Source organism: Fundulus heteroclitus, chromosome 18, assembly GCF_011125445.2.
Source record: "Fundulus heteroclitus isolate FHET01 chromosome 18, MU-UCD_Fhet_4.1, whole genome shotgun sequence".
NCBI lineage: Eukaryota > Metazoa > Chordata > Actinopteri > Cyprinodontiformes > Fundulidae > Fundulus > Fundulus heteroclitus.
The window spans coordinates 26,188,715-26,206,293 of NC_046378.1; the positions used below are offsets into that span (position 1 = coordinate 26,188,715).

A 17,579-nucleotide genomic window follows, 5' to 3' on the forward strand; every position below is an offset into this window, starting at 1 on the left:
ACTAAGCAGGATTTAGACAGGATCAGAAAGGAAGGTGCATCTTCTTTCTGTCTTTCCCCAACGATCAGGGACCTCCAGGTTGTGTCTGGTGCTGCAGAACATATACTAGATATACATTAAGGTATTTTAAATGCAAACTTGCGAAATTAGGCATAATTCACCACAGCTTTAACCCATTGGTTGTGGGAAACTCCTTCCAATCATTTCCTTGGTAATTGTAGATATGCCTGAACAGGCTTTAGTGGCATACACGAGCCACCTTGGTTGTCTGGTATTTTAAGGGTAATTCATGACAGTAGTCTGCTAGGAGTTTTAAACTTTAGTGTACTTGGGTTATGCACCGGGTCAGTAATCCAAACCATACTCCACACGGTTAAAATATTACAAGATTTCGGCGTTGCCTAGTCAAGACCTGGACTTTTAAATTAAATGCTCTGGTGTGACCATAGACAGATGGTTCACAATCAAAAACGTTTTCAAGCAGGCTCAATTAAAAACAACTCAGCAAAGAACAGTAGGTCAAATTTGCTCCATAATAAACCTAAAAGAAACATTGGGAATTACTGACAACCCTTGATAGCTGTTGCCAGTAAACAGTTGTTTAGTTTTAGAGGGAATTTACTTTTCACACAGGCGATAGAGAGCTTTGAAAAGCTGATTTCCCCGTAGAAATTAAATCATTATATATTTGTTCTGGTTAGATTTGTCCAATATTGAAATTTGTTTGATGACCTGAAACGTTTATGCGTGTCAAAAACACAGACGAAGCCTATAAGGGAGGAATTTTTTTTTTTTTCCCCAGCCTCCGTGAGCGTGTTGAGCTTTACCGTAAACGACCAGCTCGGCAGGATCGCTGTCCCTCTCTCCGACCATGTTGGTCCCCACACAGACGTACATGCCAGCATCACTCTTCCTGGTGGGGGAGATCATCAGCTTGCCCCCTCGCATCTAAAGGAAAACAGCAGCAAGGAACAGTAGCTCACTTCAGCGTCCCCTGACATTTCACATATCACTGACATATCATTCCGACCTTTGATGGCATAGGATAGGCTTCCGGGAATAAATTATGAATATTTTATATTAAAGCAAAACACGAATCCTTGCACTGATATTGTAAGCGATGCAGCAAACTCTGTGTATGTTATGATACTTTTATGTATAGCTAATTTTAAAGCAGATTTAGGGTACAAATGGGATTGTTTTGAAGTAAACAGTTTCTCCAGTCCAAGACAGCCATCACCTATATTTCTAAAGTCGACTTTCAACAATCTTGCACCCATCTCCCGGTTTCACACATGAAGAGACAGGACGACAGGGACACCGAGGATCCAGACATTTTCCAGTCCAGAGCATCCAACATGTCTGCTCTGAATTATAGTCTTTTGAAAGTATTGTCAGTCTAAATGAGTGTCTCTCCCTCTTGTATAACACATTCCTCCTTGACTTTGAATGTCAGAGCATATACGAGTCTCAAAGGAAGAGAAATAATACAAAGGGCTTTCATTGTAAACGGCAGTTGTTTTGGTTTGAAGTGAGTTCAGCTGCTTTTTGGGCGGAGGACTCAAGAGTATTAAAAATGTCTCCTTTCTGTTCTGTTGGAGCAAACGCAGTTGAAATCAGACACCGTCACTGATTAAAACATTTTTAATCATTAGTCATGCAGTTGCATGCAAAAGCCAAAGATGCAAGGGTCATAGGTCTAGTTCACTGCTTTTTTTCATGCATCACCACTGCAATTAGTGCAAATCCAACACCAAGCTTGTCTAAATGTAAATATCAAATCAACATTTGCAATGAAACATTCTAATTATGAATAAGAGAAATAGAAAACTTAGCAAAAAAAAAAAAAAGCTCCTGGCTGTGCCCATTACTGCTTTTTATTTGTTAATAATTATGTAAGTGCCTTACAAAAATTTCCATATCCCTTGAACTTTTCTACATGTATCTACGTTAAAACAACTAAATTAAATGTATTTCAAAGGAAATTTTATTTGACACATCATCAAGGTAGTGCATAACTGTTAAGTCAAGGGAAAAGAAGACGTGGCGTTCAAAATGCTTTATGAATAAAATTGCGAAAAGTGTGGTTTGTGTTCGCTTTGAGCCGTGGAGCCCTGCAGCTCATTCACAGCTGCCACGGGCCACTTGGCAGCTTCTCCATCTAACGCTCTCCTAGGTTTACTTCTTTGCCTTCATGATTCAGTTTGCTCACTAAGTGCTGCAACAACCCTTTAAGACTTTCAGAGCGCAGCTGTAAATGTAATGTGATAAAATGTGCGGGAGTTCAATGGGTGTATAATCGTTTGCAAGGCACTACGTCAATTGATGCTGGCAAATATCCATCCATCCATTCAAAACAGCCTGACTTGGTAGTTAAAATATTAGAACAGTGTATTCACTATTCTAAAGGTCTTTATTCTAAAGATTACAGGAACAATATTTGCTTTAGCTGTCCTTTAGATGAATTTTAAATTTTTTGAAAACTAAGCATATTTTTTGTGTGCACTTTATAGCAGAATCATCACCCGAAACAGCTTAAAGCATACGCAAGTGGCATTGATTCTTTTTAACATAAAAAACACGTGAATGGCCATATTATTAATGGAAGAGAGTATTTATGCAGGTATACTCACTGAAATGCGGTCATCTTTGGTGCTGACCCGGACGTTGTTGCGTTTCCAGAAGACGGAGGGCTCGGGATGACCCCGTGGAGGCACGCACTCCAACACCGCGGGCTCTCCAGCAGCCACCACCACGTCACTAGGGGCCTGCCGGAAATCATCCCTCAGGACTGAAACGACAACAACACAAAAACTTCATTAGCTTGAATGGCTCTGTGCGCCTGATGCATTTAAAACCCCAGACTGGGAACCTGCCTGGCGACCACCAGCGCTAACACATGACCGGCTTCATTGAATCACGGCTGTGTTTCTCCTGGAAGTAGTTACCTTTTGTTTTGTTTTTCTTTTTCAGCGTTGATCAATAGTCTAATTTAGGACTGAGAAAATTAATTATTGTACGTGCATGACTGCTCAAATCCCCTTCAACATGCATGCTTTCTTAATGCCATGCCGTCGTTAAGTCTTCCACCAGGGATAAAAAAAAAAAAACGCCCTGGACTATTGTTACACCGCTTGAGATGATGCATATCGCGCTGTCACCAAGTCCACTTTGGGACTTTCAGATCACTGTCTCTTTCATCTCATTCCAACCTATAAACAAGAATTAAAGATTGCTCAGTCTTTGATTTGGACTGTTAGTAATTGGAGCGTTTTTTAGATATTCAGCCCCCGACCTGAATGAGCTGGCTAAAACTGTCACTTCATACATCGGTTTTGGCGAGGACTTGGGTGCGGACTAAGATCTTTCGCACATGCAACAGCGGACTGATCACTGCACATGTGAGGAAGTTGCATAAGTGCACGGAAGAGGCTTACAGCAGTGTGGACCGGGGCCTGTAGAATATGTGGGCTAGTGTTAGATATATATATCTATAAGCGATGGGTTGAATATACAGAGGACGAATTTCATAGGAACATACAAAAGCTGCAGTGACAAATAAAGATGACTCGCTGTGGCAATCCCTGAAGGGGAAAAGCCAAACGAAGAAGAAAAAGAGGAAAATTATGATAAGCGGCCCAGCAACAAATAGCTTCTTAGCTAACAACCAAGCACCCCCCCCCCCAACACACACACACACATTCCTCAATTCAACATGAAGTAGTAATAGAGCATTTATAACTTTGCTGATGTGTGAGGGAGCAGAGATTGGCCCTGCACCAGAGGAAGGATTGAGTCTGATTTTAGCTGCTCTCCTATAAATCTGCAGAGCAGCTCCGGCTCGAGTCAGCAGTGAACGAGAAAACCGATCTTCCTGAAGTTTGAACCACCCTGTGGATGAGGACAGGATGAGAGGTTTGACACGGCGACCCCTGATATCCTCTAATCTTTTCCTGTGACTGACAGATGAAAGCCTCCGCGTGAACTGTGAACCGAGCCTTCTCGAGAGACCTCGGATGCAAATGGAAACTCGCGCTTTAGTCGCTGACAGGCGTACATTTTCAAACACAGACACAGTCGCAGACAGTGGGTCGGGCCGTTCTGGTGGACCACAGCGGGGTTCTTTTTTTCCTTTTTTTTTCAAACAAAGTGTATTATTTCAGGCTAAATCAATCAATGCCGTTTCCTTTTACACATTCATTAATAATTTAGCAATCTTGCACTGATACAAAGATAAAAGAGCTGCTGCTTTTCAACCAGTGTGTAATCTGTGTCAAAACACTAAAAGCTGATCCCTTTCCAGCCCTTTCCATCAGTTGATCAAAGTATTTGATGCATCAGTCTGGATCCCCAGCAGCTCCAAACCTGCCTTGTGCAGAGTCAGACTTCCCAATTATTCAACTCTAAAACAGTCCTCCCAACTGGTTCTGGATGGCAGACGTTAAGTGTTTGTAAAATAGATTTTTTTTTACACCACAGGTGGAAACACATTCAAGTTAAAAAAGGTAACTTCCTGCTATTTAGCTCCTGCTCAAATGAGGCAATGAGCTCTAAGCTTTAACCTTTGGAAAGAAAAGACTCCATTTGATATCCTGTCATATGCAAATTATTCCGTGCCTTTTTAAGCAAACTCTTTAATTTTGCTTTCTGTAAAACCCAGTGACACATGAATGGGTACGGAAAATTAATGAATGAATAAAATGATAACATTGCTCCCCAACCCTCTAATGTGACATTGGCAAAGAAAACTTGCCCTTTCATCTTTTCAACATTAATTATTGCAGGGAGGATGGATTTTTTTGGGTTGTTATTTTACCACAGCTTTGCACATCTCTAGTTCATTTAATTTTCCAACTTTAGAAATGAAAGTGATACCTAAACACATGAGCTCTTTGTTTTAGCTTCATTTTAACTTCACAATGAGTCTGAGATATGGGTATAATTTTATTCCATTTAACCTTAAAAAGTCCATCTTTTCAACATTAGCATTGCAATGCTTACTTTGACTCAAACAACTGCTCAATAGCCAGGCTTTAATATGGAGCTGCAACACACTGTGCTTCTGCTGCTGCTGCTGCAGCTTCAACTCTTCTGAAAAGGCTGTCCAGAGGGCTTCAGATGGGGGCCATGGGAATATTTTACCATTCTTTTACGACAGCATTTTTTGAGGATGAATGATGTTGTCGAAATCACAGTCATCCCAAAGGTCTTTTATGGACTTGAGGTCAGAACTGCGCGCAGACCAGTCAAGCTCCTCCACGGCAAACTTACTCATCCATGTCTGGGTTGTGCACTGGTGTGCAGTGATGTTGGAACAGGAAGCGGCCATCCTTACACTGTTCCCACATAAACAGGGGTAGGAAATTGTCCGAGATGTTTTTATTCTGCAGCAGAGCTCTTTTCCTCTGGAACTGAAGGAACTCGTGAAAAACAAAGCAACACAATATTCCTCTCTGCACCAAGCTGTACATTGAAGCAAAAAAAAAAACAAAAAAATGCAGAAAGGCAAGTGCAGCTCTCTTGGTAATTGCAAACTCATCAACTGGACTGCGAGACAGAGATGCATAGCTATTCACACTGGAGAACAAGTCGACACTGCTCTGGAATCCAACAGCAGCATGCTTTACACCACTGCATCCGGGGCTGTGCATTGCACTGGAGGAAATTGAACTTGGATGTAGCTCCTTGGCCACGGAGACCTATCCCATTAAGCTTTCTACAAACTGTTCTTCAGCTAATCTGAAGGCCAAATGAAGTTTGAAGCTCTGCAGCTATTGACTGCAGAAAGTCGGCAAACACTGCAAACTTCATGGCCCAATGTACCCTGACAGTACTCTGGGATTTTACTGAGCCTACCGCTTTGTGAATGACTCACTTCATTTTGTTGTGATACGACCAAAAGCTGATTGAGGAATACTTCACACTCACTGTGCAGCATGAACAGTTTCCCTTTAAGAGCTGTAACCAAAGTCAAATTCCTTAATTGTGCGCAATGGTGGCAGAATGAAGGTGACCCTGATTCTGATTCTGTACCAGGGTGGAATCCATTACCTGAGAGCAAACCTGTTCTTACCAACCTATTTAAATGAACTGCAACAATAAAGGACAAAAGTCCATTATCCAGACAATATGATGCCAAAAGTCTGTTGCTGGCAAAAAAAAGTCTGTGACACTCTCTGTGGTTTCGAGAAAATTCATTATTTATTCTCTTATCTCAGCCAGAGAAACTCATCAAACGTGTCTTTATTCATCTCTATGATGTGTGAATGTTAATTTCCATTTGCAGATAAAATGACTCTAATTCTAATTTTCAGTTCCTAATGTGAGAACTAATATTGTGGCAAGTTGCGTTTTTCAATTTTTTTTTTTTTTTTTTTTTTGGTGGTTTGTTTTGTTTTGGGTGTAATATTTAGGCTACCAGGCTACAGAAAAAAGTTTGTGAGTTTATTATCATAAATAAAAGACTTCTAACATCGACATACTTATAAGCTTGTGTATCCAAAGTAACGTTTGAATTTATTTGAATATCTCATGGACTCTGCTTATTGATTTTGACCTTGTAGCAAATATGTACACAAATAATTATTGTAGTTACTGTGTTCTGTCGCTGTTAACGTTGGTTTTGTAAAAAAAAACAGAAAACTTAGGGTAAAAAAAATCCACTATATGCAATATAAACACATGAATCTTAACTCCATCTATAGTCACCTCATATTACGGAGTGAAGGGACCTGTAAGGTTGCATCATAATGTCTTTTTTTATCTGGGAAAGAGGGTAGAAATGGGAAAAATCTAAATATTAGAATAAAGCCTGTGGCTGCAAGGTGTATTTTCAAAAAACATTCACAGAGTCACATACCCAAAGACAATGTTTTGTAATGTAAAATATTTAAAAAAATATTTAAAAAGAGGTTTTTATTTCATAAGGTTTGATCCTGAAACACATTGATAGCCAAAACATTCTGCAAAAGGCAATATTTTAAGACAAAAAAAAAGCTGACTAAAATAAAATTTGACAAAATTGTCAATGTCACATTCTCTGATTAAATAAACTCAACTGTAAAACTGTTCTTAAATACTGTATCTGGGATTAGAGTTTTATTCTAATCATTGGTTTTAGTTTAAATGTTAAATTATATTAACATCAGTAAAGAAATGTATCTGGACATTACAACATCCCTCCATAACTGGAAAGGAGCTGCAGTTTTTTTTGCACACAGTCAGAAAGGGTCAGCCTCTGAGGATGTTTTCGGTAATCGGCAATAAATATTCCAAAACCGGGTAACGCAGCAGTTTTTAGAGGGTTCTAAAATGACGATCAGTTAATGTATTTACCTCACCTTCTCGCCTCTTTCTGCCACACCATAATTTAACTGAACTTTACTGAAAGCAACAGAAGTCTAGCTTCTTTATTCAGACGGAAAACTAGATTCCTCCCGCCTTTTTATTTTAAAAGCTGTGGCATTTGATAAACAAAACTGAAATCTCTCAACAAAATGAAATGAATTTGTAACCTGTCTGACATGATTAAGTTTCTCATTAACCTACAGTGATGTTAACTGAACGCTCATAGTCTAATGACATGTCTAAGGGCAGGTGATTATGTGCCCGTGGTTCAATTTGAGGGGTTGTCATGTAAAAACATCTGCCACAGAGAAGTAGACCCAAAACTGATCCTCACCTCACAGGACTGAATATATTTAACTAGTGAAGGCACAATTTCTATGTCACCCCCGTTACAAATGTTCGGCAGAGCAAAGAGGCTAATTTTAACTTAGAAAGTTATTTCTAGACATCAATTTGTATCCTGCACATTTCATCCTGTTACAACTACAAACCTCTACATATTTAAGTGGGATTTTATATGGCAGGCTAATACAAATTACTTTATAATATGCAGAGGAAGGTAAAGAATGCATATTTTTTTAAATATTACATAAAAATAATCTGAAAATGTGACATTCACCCCCTTATTCGGTGCTTTGCAGAAACACATTTTGCCAGCTTTGCATTTCTCGAGACTGAGGTTTCTACTTTGACTGGGCCATTCTAACAAATACATTTATTTAGAACTAAACCATCCAATTTTAAATCTGGCTGAATGGTTAGTAGTCGGCTTGCTGGAAGACAAATCTTTGCACCGGTAACAGGCTTTCCTCCAGGGGTGCCCTCTCTTAGCTCCATCGGTATCACTAACTCTGACCAGCTTCCCTGACCCTGCAGCAGAAAATCATCTCTACGGCGTGATGCTGCCAGCACTATGTTTCACAGTGAGGATGGTGTTTTTAAATGGGATGGACTGTGTTAGTTTTTCACCACAAATATAATTCCGTGTTCAGGCCATAAAGTTTGCTGTGTCCCTAACATGGCTCATGGTAAACTGCAAGCAGGACTTCTAATGTTTCTTGCATGGCTTTTTTCAGCAATAACCTTCATTTTGCCACTCTTTCACAGAGAGGTCAGAATTGTTGATAGACTCTCCTACCTGAGCCGTTAATCTCTGCAGCTCCTCCAGAGTTACCATAAGGGTTTTTCTCCCTGACACGTCTGCTTTGTAAATTGGGATTGGTGAACTGAGCTCCTTTAATAGGAGCAAAGCGGAGCGCATGTGTAGAAGTTGTTAAAAACCATGTCTGATTTCCCTTTCCGCGTTACATTTATGCAGTTCTTGGTGTTCATATACAAAATTAAACCATAATGACCCACAATGATGTTTGTAGACGTAACATGACAAAATCTGGAAAACCTCTAAGGTAATAAATACTTTTCGAAGGCAGTGAACCCATAAAAACCAGGTGAAGTAACGATGCATTCCCATATGCAGCACTCACACCCCCTCAGCATTTGATTCCCAAGTCTCTGGGCTCTAGCCCTCTGAAACTGGGACATGGGAGTTGTGAAACACATGCCAGGCAACAGAGTTTATTTCTGACAAAATGTGCCTTAAAATATCTTTGAAGCCACATTGAAGTTAATGTGATCCTCTCCTGCTGCTGCTGCTTTAAACCCTGCCACCCCGAAACAGAGCTTCTCTGGCGTGTTTGTGTGTGATCAGGACTCCACCACCGAATCGATCCTTCTCCGCAGAAACAGAGAGAAAATAAGCCCCCCCCCCCCCATCCCGGGGGGCTACTGTCCGCAGTATCTTCACAGACATAATGCGACTGGGTTTGCGGAGTAATCTCCTCTTGCTCCTCTCCATTTACGCTGGGCTCAGACACACAGCACAGTTACCTCAGGGCAACTGAGGTTTAACCCCGGCTCTGTGCAGACAAATCCTCGCACTCCCCAAAGGCACTTCCTGTGAGCTTAAACAATGGCAAAGCAGATCTAAATGACTTTCGTCCTTATTTCTGTGGGTGCTATTCTGGGAGCCCCCATTCATTGTCATGACTTTAATATTTCAGGGATATACAGATTAGAAGATTTAATCTCCCTCAGAACATTCATCGGCGCATTTCTAAGTGATATCCACTGCCGCTGTATTTCGTTTAGCACAGCAGAAAGGCCGTCTGCTGGCGTTTCAAAACAATGAACGATACAGAGCAAAGCTGATTAGCGATTAAGGTAATGTCAGCGCACATTAGTTTGCCTGATTTATAACAAATTATCAGCTCTCAGAACAAGCGCATGAGTTTTTGCTTTTAGTTTCGTAAGAGGTGATTAAAGCAGTTAGCAAGGTGAAGAAAATCAAAGACCTTTAATGCAATGCACAGTTTGATAGCGAGTGTGCAATGCAAACGTTTTGGGTGAATGAAAAATAAACTCTGATTTTGTGCACATTTAAACATGTTTTTTGAGAACCAACAACCCAACAAGGCTCTTTATGACCTACCATAAATCTGTTTCACCAACTGAGGCTTCCTGTCAGGAATTTAAACCAAGTCAGGAATGAATCTGCTGTGGACAGGATCTGGTTGTCCACTGCGTATGCTGCAAGCAAGCCACGTTGTTACCCACCAACACCTGTGTACCTCAGTCTCTATTCTCACTCTTCTTCCTCTTATTATCCATTGTACATAGACTGCAGGTAAAATGGGCGTTCTCTTCATTTAAATGCTAAGGTTTTACGTGTCAGGACATGGTAAACGCATTCTGGTCTTTGCTAGGTTTGAATCTCCAGTGGACTAAAACTCAACAGATTCTACTGTCTACTGCAGTTGGTCTGCAATGGTTTAGGTTTGACACTATCAAAAAGGAAACACATCACCTTTTGTGGCTTTTATTCAGTCTGGGAATAGCAAAAATGGTGTTTCCAAACTATTTGAAATCCATCATTCTACATTGAGAAAGATTGAAGTAAAAAAATAAATAAACTTCTGGCAGTCTTCCCAGAAGTGGATGTCAAACAATCAATGGATAACATGTAAAATTCCCATAAGCTTAAACTCAAACTCTACAAGCCTCTATTTGCATATTAAATGTTCATTTCGTTGTAGAATTAGAAAAATAGCATGGGAGGATTGCCAGGGGAAAGCAGCTTCTATCTAAAAAGAACAAGGTAGCACAACATAGGCTTGCAATGTTGCATCAGAATAAACCAATAGGCTGGCACAATGTCTTCAGGAAAGATAATACCAAAGAAGAAATGTGCAGCCGTAACACAAAGTTGTAAAACCAACACGCGGCATTCAAGCACTTATAGTGAATAGCAGTGGTCAAGCACAGGGTGGAGGTGTTTTGCAGGACCTGGGAACCTTATAGCCATTAAACAAACCATGAATTCCTCAACATAAGGGTTCTGTCCCACCTGGATGCTCAATAGAACATGAAACATGAGCACAGCAGCAACTCCACAGCAGAATGGCTTCAAAAGAAAAGAATCAAGGTGTTGCAATGGCATAGTCAAAGCTCAGATGTCCATCCGATTAAGTTAAATTATCACAAACTTTATTGAACAAAAGCTGTTGTTTTTTTCAAGGGGTTAGCCTAAAGAATCCCCAATATTGTTGCAAGAGACATAAGAAGTCATAAAAAATAACAACTTAGAGTTATTGATGCTAATTTATTAAAGAACAAACATGTTGATCTTGTTCAGAGCAGCCAGCCAGTAGCTGTAGTGGCCGCTGTCATACTTGCAGGTTCCTGGGTTATGCTTATTTATTATCATCATTATTATTTTTTTTTTCTCTTCTTTCAAATTTTTATTGTGAATATAATGTAACATGCTCCTTTATGTATCTATTTATTGTCTTATAATGGAATTTTTATAGTAGTGTTATGTGTGAATGCAGTGTGACACATAGTTTGGACTATGTAGCAGCCAGAGTCTGTAACCCAAATCAAATTTCCTTTGGGACAATAAAGTTAATCTATCTATCTATCTATCTATCTATCTATCTATCTATCTATCTATCTATCTATCTATCTATCTATCTATCTATCTATCTATCTATCTATCTATCTATCTATCTATCTATCTATCTATCTATCTATCTATCTATCTATCTATCTATCTATCTATCTATCTATCTATCTATCTAAAAGTAGTTCTATATGCTATTGGGTCATTAAGGGTATTCTTAGTATTTCACAGGATTTCTCTAGTCTGGCTACTTTTTTCTGAACAAATAATGACACTTTGAATTCTTTTTTTTTTTTTTTTAACTGAGAACACACTTAAATAATTTTGGAACATGATTAAACAATTTTGTTCAGTGACCTGAAGAAAAAACTATATTTGAAATAGGGTAAGCTTTCTTTCCACCCCCCCCCCCAAAAAAATAATAATTATTAGATCAATACATATGAAGACAAACAGCATATTCTAGTATGTAGCAAGGTGGATGATGGGTTGGGTTTGTTTAGGTCCAGGAAGTAATTCACTTGGGATTTTATTTATTTGTTAATCTCTTTGGTGTTGCGATAACCAAGCCACCTGAAGAACAAATATTTTTGCAGAAGACTTGACCTCTGATAATGAAAAAAAAAAACATGAAACAGTTAAAGGAGTATAGCGTAAATTCTGGGATTTTTGCAGCGGTCTGCCCTCTCTGGCGACAAGTTGAAATGACACCAGTGTTGTGCACATGCATGGGAAAAGAGGAAAAACCAAAACGTCAATTGTGTCTTTTATTTCTATTTAAAAGCTAAAAACACTGAAATCTGCCCGTTTTCTCTCGCTAATGCATCGATTAGACTCAACAAAGTAGCCAGGTGAACGAGAGCATGCAGCTCTCACAGAGGATTCAGCCTGTATCACTCTGTCGTGAGGTGAAAAATGGAGCCTGTAGACACTGTTGAGGCAACCATGGTCAATAGAGGATAACACATTTACACGTTGGGCAATTTTAAGGGCATGTATGGGAAAGAAAATAAACAATATTTAGCTTTGAAACTTGCACTATCCACCTTTAACAAAAGAGCTGCATTTAGCTCAGAATAGTTAGATTACGAAATAGGGACATGAATTAATTAAGTTTTGTTGAATTAGTTGTGTACAATTTATACATGTTAACATAAGAGGCCGGTGCAGGAACGAAACGTCAGCAGTACGGCACGTTTTGATTCTAAAATGACACGGCCGGTTTTGCTGCGCTTGTTCTTTTTATTTTATGAGTAAACCAGTTAGAAGGTTGGTCTAATCCCATTGTTATGATGCTGCACTGTAATAGGTAATGGAGGCGCTGTCCGCAGAGGACAGGGATTGTTTTAATCCACCCATTGTCTGATTGCACTGATGGTGGAATGTGAAACCACTCTGGGGGAAGAGGCAGCCTTCATGAGACAGTCCCTGTCAAAAGTACCTCGGTTTTAAAGCCGGGATCGTGTTTTCATTATAAACCGACAGAACAGTCCAGTAAGGATAAACATTGATTGGTGTCATATAAACCACAGGAGTATTGTTTTTTTTTTTCCTGAGTTTTATACCTGGTGACTCACATCCAACAAGGAGGATATGAAATTGCAGATCCTCCTCAGCGAGGAGAAACACAAAGCAGAAAAAGACAGAAAATCCTCTACACACAACTTCGCCTCCTTCATAATCCCTCATCAGGAGTAAGAGGAACATCTGGCTCTAAAGCCTTTTAAGCAACTTTTATTTTTCATTTGCCCTACTTTACTTTTATCCTTCCACACCATGTGACCGTCTGCCTTCTGACATGGACGGGGATATTCACATTCTTGATTCTGAAACAGGCACCACTACTGTTTTCCTCTCCCCCCCCCCACCCCACCCCTCTCCTCCCAGTCAGAGAAACCCAGGAAAACGATAGAAATGGATTTTTAGTCCGCTCCCACTGCCTCATTATTCTGCTTCCACGACAGTCAGGCGACTCAGCCGGTGACTGGCAGCTTCCAGTGAAATGCAAGGACAAAAAAACAACAGATAGAATAATGACTGCTGCTGGCAATGGAAGACCACCTTACTAGAGGATAGACTCTGCTATGGAAAAAGAAAGGCAGCAAAAAGCAGAGCTTATGGGTATGGAAAATGCCTTGAAGCATTCTTAGCATTACTTAAGTTTGATGTAAATTTGTACTGAACAAAAAAAGTCTATACAAGTACTTGAAGTAAAGGAAAAAAACGTGTCCAACTAAATTCTTTCAATATCAATAGCTGAAATTACTGGCAAATAGTCTACTTTTGTTCTTTTCATTCTTATAAGAACAAGTCCTAAAGGAGAGTCTAGACACAGCAGACACCCAAATGAAAAATGTCAAAACAAGCTCAATTTTTACCCTATTCTAAACTGCAACACAAACAATATAGAAAATAAAAATCACGCCAGCTGTGCTTTCAGGGAGCTAAAAGACCTGTCCTCGGTATATCGGCTTTTCAAATACACTTCATGTCCAACTCCGAGAATAAAAGGAAACAAATTAAGCAATGGACATGTAAGCTTTCCAGATTGTTCGTTCTAATCTGAAAGTATTAAATCATTGTGATCTCTGTGATAAGATTTATCCAATAAAGGTATGAAAAGCTTGTGTTCAAACATCATTTGTTTCCCAGAAGCTCAGAACAACCTTCAGAAAAGAAGATTACAGGTGGCTGAAATACTGCATTTCCAAGGAACGCATGAAAAAAAAAAAAAACTCACAGATAACATGTAACATTCAGGCAAACCGTGTTCGTCCTAGACTTTTCACATCAGCGCGGACATATTAAAAATGTTTTACTTCACCTTTTGGAAAGCTTCTTTTGGGGATAATTTATTCAGACAAACAAGGGCGAGCTGATGGATTGACAGAGAAAAGCAGAGATTATTTCTTTCAGACAGCTGGTGGATTTGTGTAAAAAAAAAAAAAAAAAAAATTTTTTTTGGGGCATTCTTAAATATTGTTATTCATACAAAATAAAAATATTTCTGTAGTATTTACTTTTATAAAACATGAGCAGAAGATGCTGCTTTGTTGTTAATGGCGAACAATGCCACTGATATGCTATTTTATCTTGATTCTGCTCCACTTTTCATGCCTTAAGCATTTTAATACTTAATATTCTTTTTGCAAGGACAGAAGTTAATATATTCTAAGATCACCTTGCCCTACAAAATATAGAAAAGCCCAGACAATAATCCTATGCCTCTTTAAAGCATTTACTGGGTTCATTCACAGCATTTGGGACAAATGGGGGGGCTCGCCTGTGGATGTATTTTTAGCCAACACGTCAAACATGCTGCTGCGTTCTGTGACAAAAAGTTAAATAATTCAGCAAAGATATAAGGAAGAAAATCGTGGACCTCCACGAGTCTGGTTCATCGTGGGATAGAAGTTCCAGATGACTGAAGGTGACGGGAATCTTTTAAATAATTGCACGCAAGCCTAAACGCCACAGGAAAACCCAACCATCCGACTGTTCGAGAAAGATATGGGTGCTGTGTCCCAGAGATTAACGGGTTTTGGTGCAAAAACGTTTGAGCTCACATCAAACCAAAATTTCTGCAAACTGTTGTCAGACGCATGTGGAAGGATGTATAAAACGTTTGATTAAAGTCTTACAGTTAAAATTTACCACAAACAAAGGAAATATGGGGTTACTTTCTCCTTATAACGGCATTTAGCAAAGAGAAATAATGTAGATAATCCTAACTGACCTATAAAAACGTAACTTCATTCATGAAAAACTAGGCTAACCTGGGGAGTAACAAAGCGAAGTAGTTAAAAATGTCTTCATCCGTCAATTTGGGCCATTTTCACATCGCGGGGGGAAACGATAGCCATTCAGACTGCCAAATGTGGCTTGTTTTTAAATGCATATTTTAAATATTTATGACACAGTGATGTTAAAATAGAATTGACTTAAAAAGGAGGGAAACTGCCATACATTCCATAAAGTAAGGTTAATCTACAAAATAAGTCATGTCTCCATACAATGTGTGAGGAGGGTGACATATCCAAAAAATAATGAGGAGCAGAGTTTTTCTCCAACTTGAACCACAAAGCTCTCCCATTTGAATGTTTTCTGTGAAGCCCAAAGCACATAAGTGCTTCCCGTCACCACCCACAAGTTACCCCTCATCCTGCAAACTCTACATTGTGATGATGTAATGAAAATGAAACTCTCTTTTTGAAAACTCTAGGGGTTGTTTTAAATTTATGAAACCTCCGCAATTTAAAAATTTAATGCACAAAGAGCAAACACCCGCCATTTCCTCAGTTTCAGGCACTTAAAACGATGCTGGGTGGGGAAAGTAGCTAACTCACTGCAGGGGATTTTTTTTTTACATGGAGAGCAGCCATTTGAAGTGAGGTGATAATATCCTATTCCTCCTTTTGCGATATGTTATTTCAAAGAATCAACGTGACTGTTTAGAATTTCTAAAGTTTTGTGAAGTCACCTACCACAAATAAAGAAGGCTGCTACAAATGCCACATTAGCTGTTGTTTAGTAATTTCCAATATGTTAAACTATATTTAGCTTGTCCCTCTCTACTGATGAATATGTTCACATATTTGATACAGGGCACCTGGATTTGAATCTCGGTTGTGTAAGGAAGAGCATGAACGTGAAAAGGGGCCTTTCTGTTTGAAACAATTTTTGTTTTCATTTACCAATATCTGAAAATGAAAATGACCTTCTGTGTCATCAGTTCGCCTCAATAGTGTTTAAAATTATTTGGGTTCTTGTGAGAATTTTGCCCTGACCTGATCTGCAGTGAGCACAAGCCCCCGCCTCTGCCTCCTCTTCTTATCCCTCATGCAGTGCTGAGCGCCAGGCCAAACTCCTCTCACCCACAGCATCCGATCGACGGGTAATGACAGTGTTTGTGTCATTATCCCTAATAATCTCCCGGTCTGTCGAGGTAGATGACCGTTCACACTGAGCCCGGTTCTGCTGGAGGTTTTCCTCCCTGTTAAAGGGGAGTTTTCCTCTCCACTGTCGCTTCATGCATGCTCAGAATGAGGGATTGCTGCAAAGCCATGGACAATGCAGAAGACTGTCCACTGTGGCTCTATGCTCTTTCAGGAGGAGAGATTGCTGCTTGTCAAGACTCGATGCAATCTGCTGGGTTTCCTTAGACAGGAAACCTTTTGACCAATCTGTCTGATTTGATTGAATTTGACTTTGTAAAGTGCCTTGAGATGACATGTGTTGTGAATTGGCGCTATATCAATAAAATGTATTTGAACTCAATAATACTGAACACTGTTTACTTTTAGCCACTAGAGGCGCTTGACCTGTAACTACCATGTGTGCCCATGAAAGTCACTGGCAATGCTGCACTGTCTCAAAAATCAAATCGTCTCTCTCTGTGTTTTTGGAATCTGATGGCAGACCACTTTGGGCCAGCAGTCTGAGGAGTCATGGTGTAAAGATGAGGCCACACTCACCCCTACAGAATAAGCCCTATCATCTTGTTATCATCTCATCATCTAAGGATTGATATTTTCATTGAGAAAATAGGTTAAATTTAGTCAGACTGGACAAAGATTTTCTGTGAACACCATGTGTGGCTACAGTTTTCAATTGAATTTAGGTCTGGTCTTTGACTAGGCCATTCTAATAAACCATTGTAACTCGTGTTTAGGGAAGTTGTCCTGGTGGAGGGTGAACCTCCTCCCCTGCCTCCAGTCTTTTGCAGCCTCTAACAAATATTTACTGCCCTGTATTTAGCTACATTGATCTTCCCATCAACCCTGACCGAATGCATTGTCCCTGCTGAGGCACCCTCACAGCATGATGCTCCTACAACAATTTTTCACAGTACAAACATTGTGATCAAGGTGGCAGCTTTCCCCCCACTAGAAACAGCTTCCATGTAAGGCAAAAAAAAAAAAAAAAAAAAAAAAAGTTATCATCTGACCAAAGCTTTTTTTTCCACATTGTCGTCGCATCCCCGACATGGCTTGTGGAAAACTGTAAACACAGCAGGATATTATTTTGGCTTTCTTTCAGCATTTAAATGATGTTGCCACTATTCCACAGAGACCAGATTTATGGAGTGATGACAAATAGTTGTCAACAAAGTCTCCCATCTGAGTTGTGGATCTCCTGTGCAGCTCCTCCAGAGCGCCCATGGGCATTTTTTGTTGTTGTTGCTCTACTGTCGTTTTAGGGCGACATCCATGTGTAAGCCTGCAGATGTCCAATACTCTTTCCATTTTTGGATAATGGATCATGGACAGTGGGC

At 39.7% G+C, this 17,579-nt stretch overlaps 1 protein-coding gene across 3 annotated transcripts in view; it reads right to left on the reverse strand.

Annotated features, from left to right (window-relative positions):
- LOC105939709 (roundabout homolog 2) overlaps nt 1-17,579 on the reverse strand; it is a 113,251-nt gene that overhangs the window by 69,448 nt on the left and 26,224 nt on the right. For all 3 annotated transcript variants that reach the window (XM_036149570.1, XM_036149569.1, XM_036149571.1), the window contains 2 exons: nt 2,634-2,791; nt 828-948 (listed from right to left, as the gene is read on the reverse strand). In XM_036149570.1, coding sequence (XP_036005463.1) covers nt 828-948; nt 2,634-2,791 — 279 coding nt within the window. The remainder of the gene's footprint in view (nt 1-827; nt 949-2,633; nt 2,792-17,579) is intronic.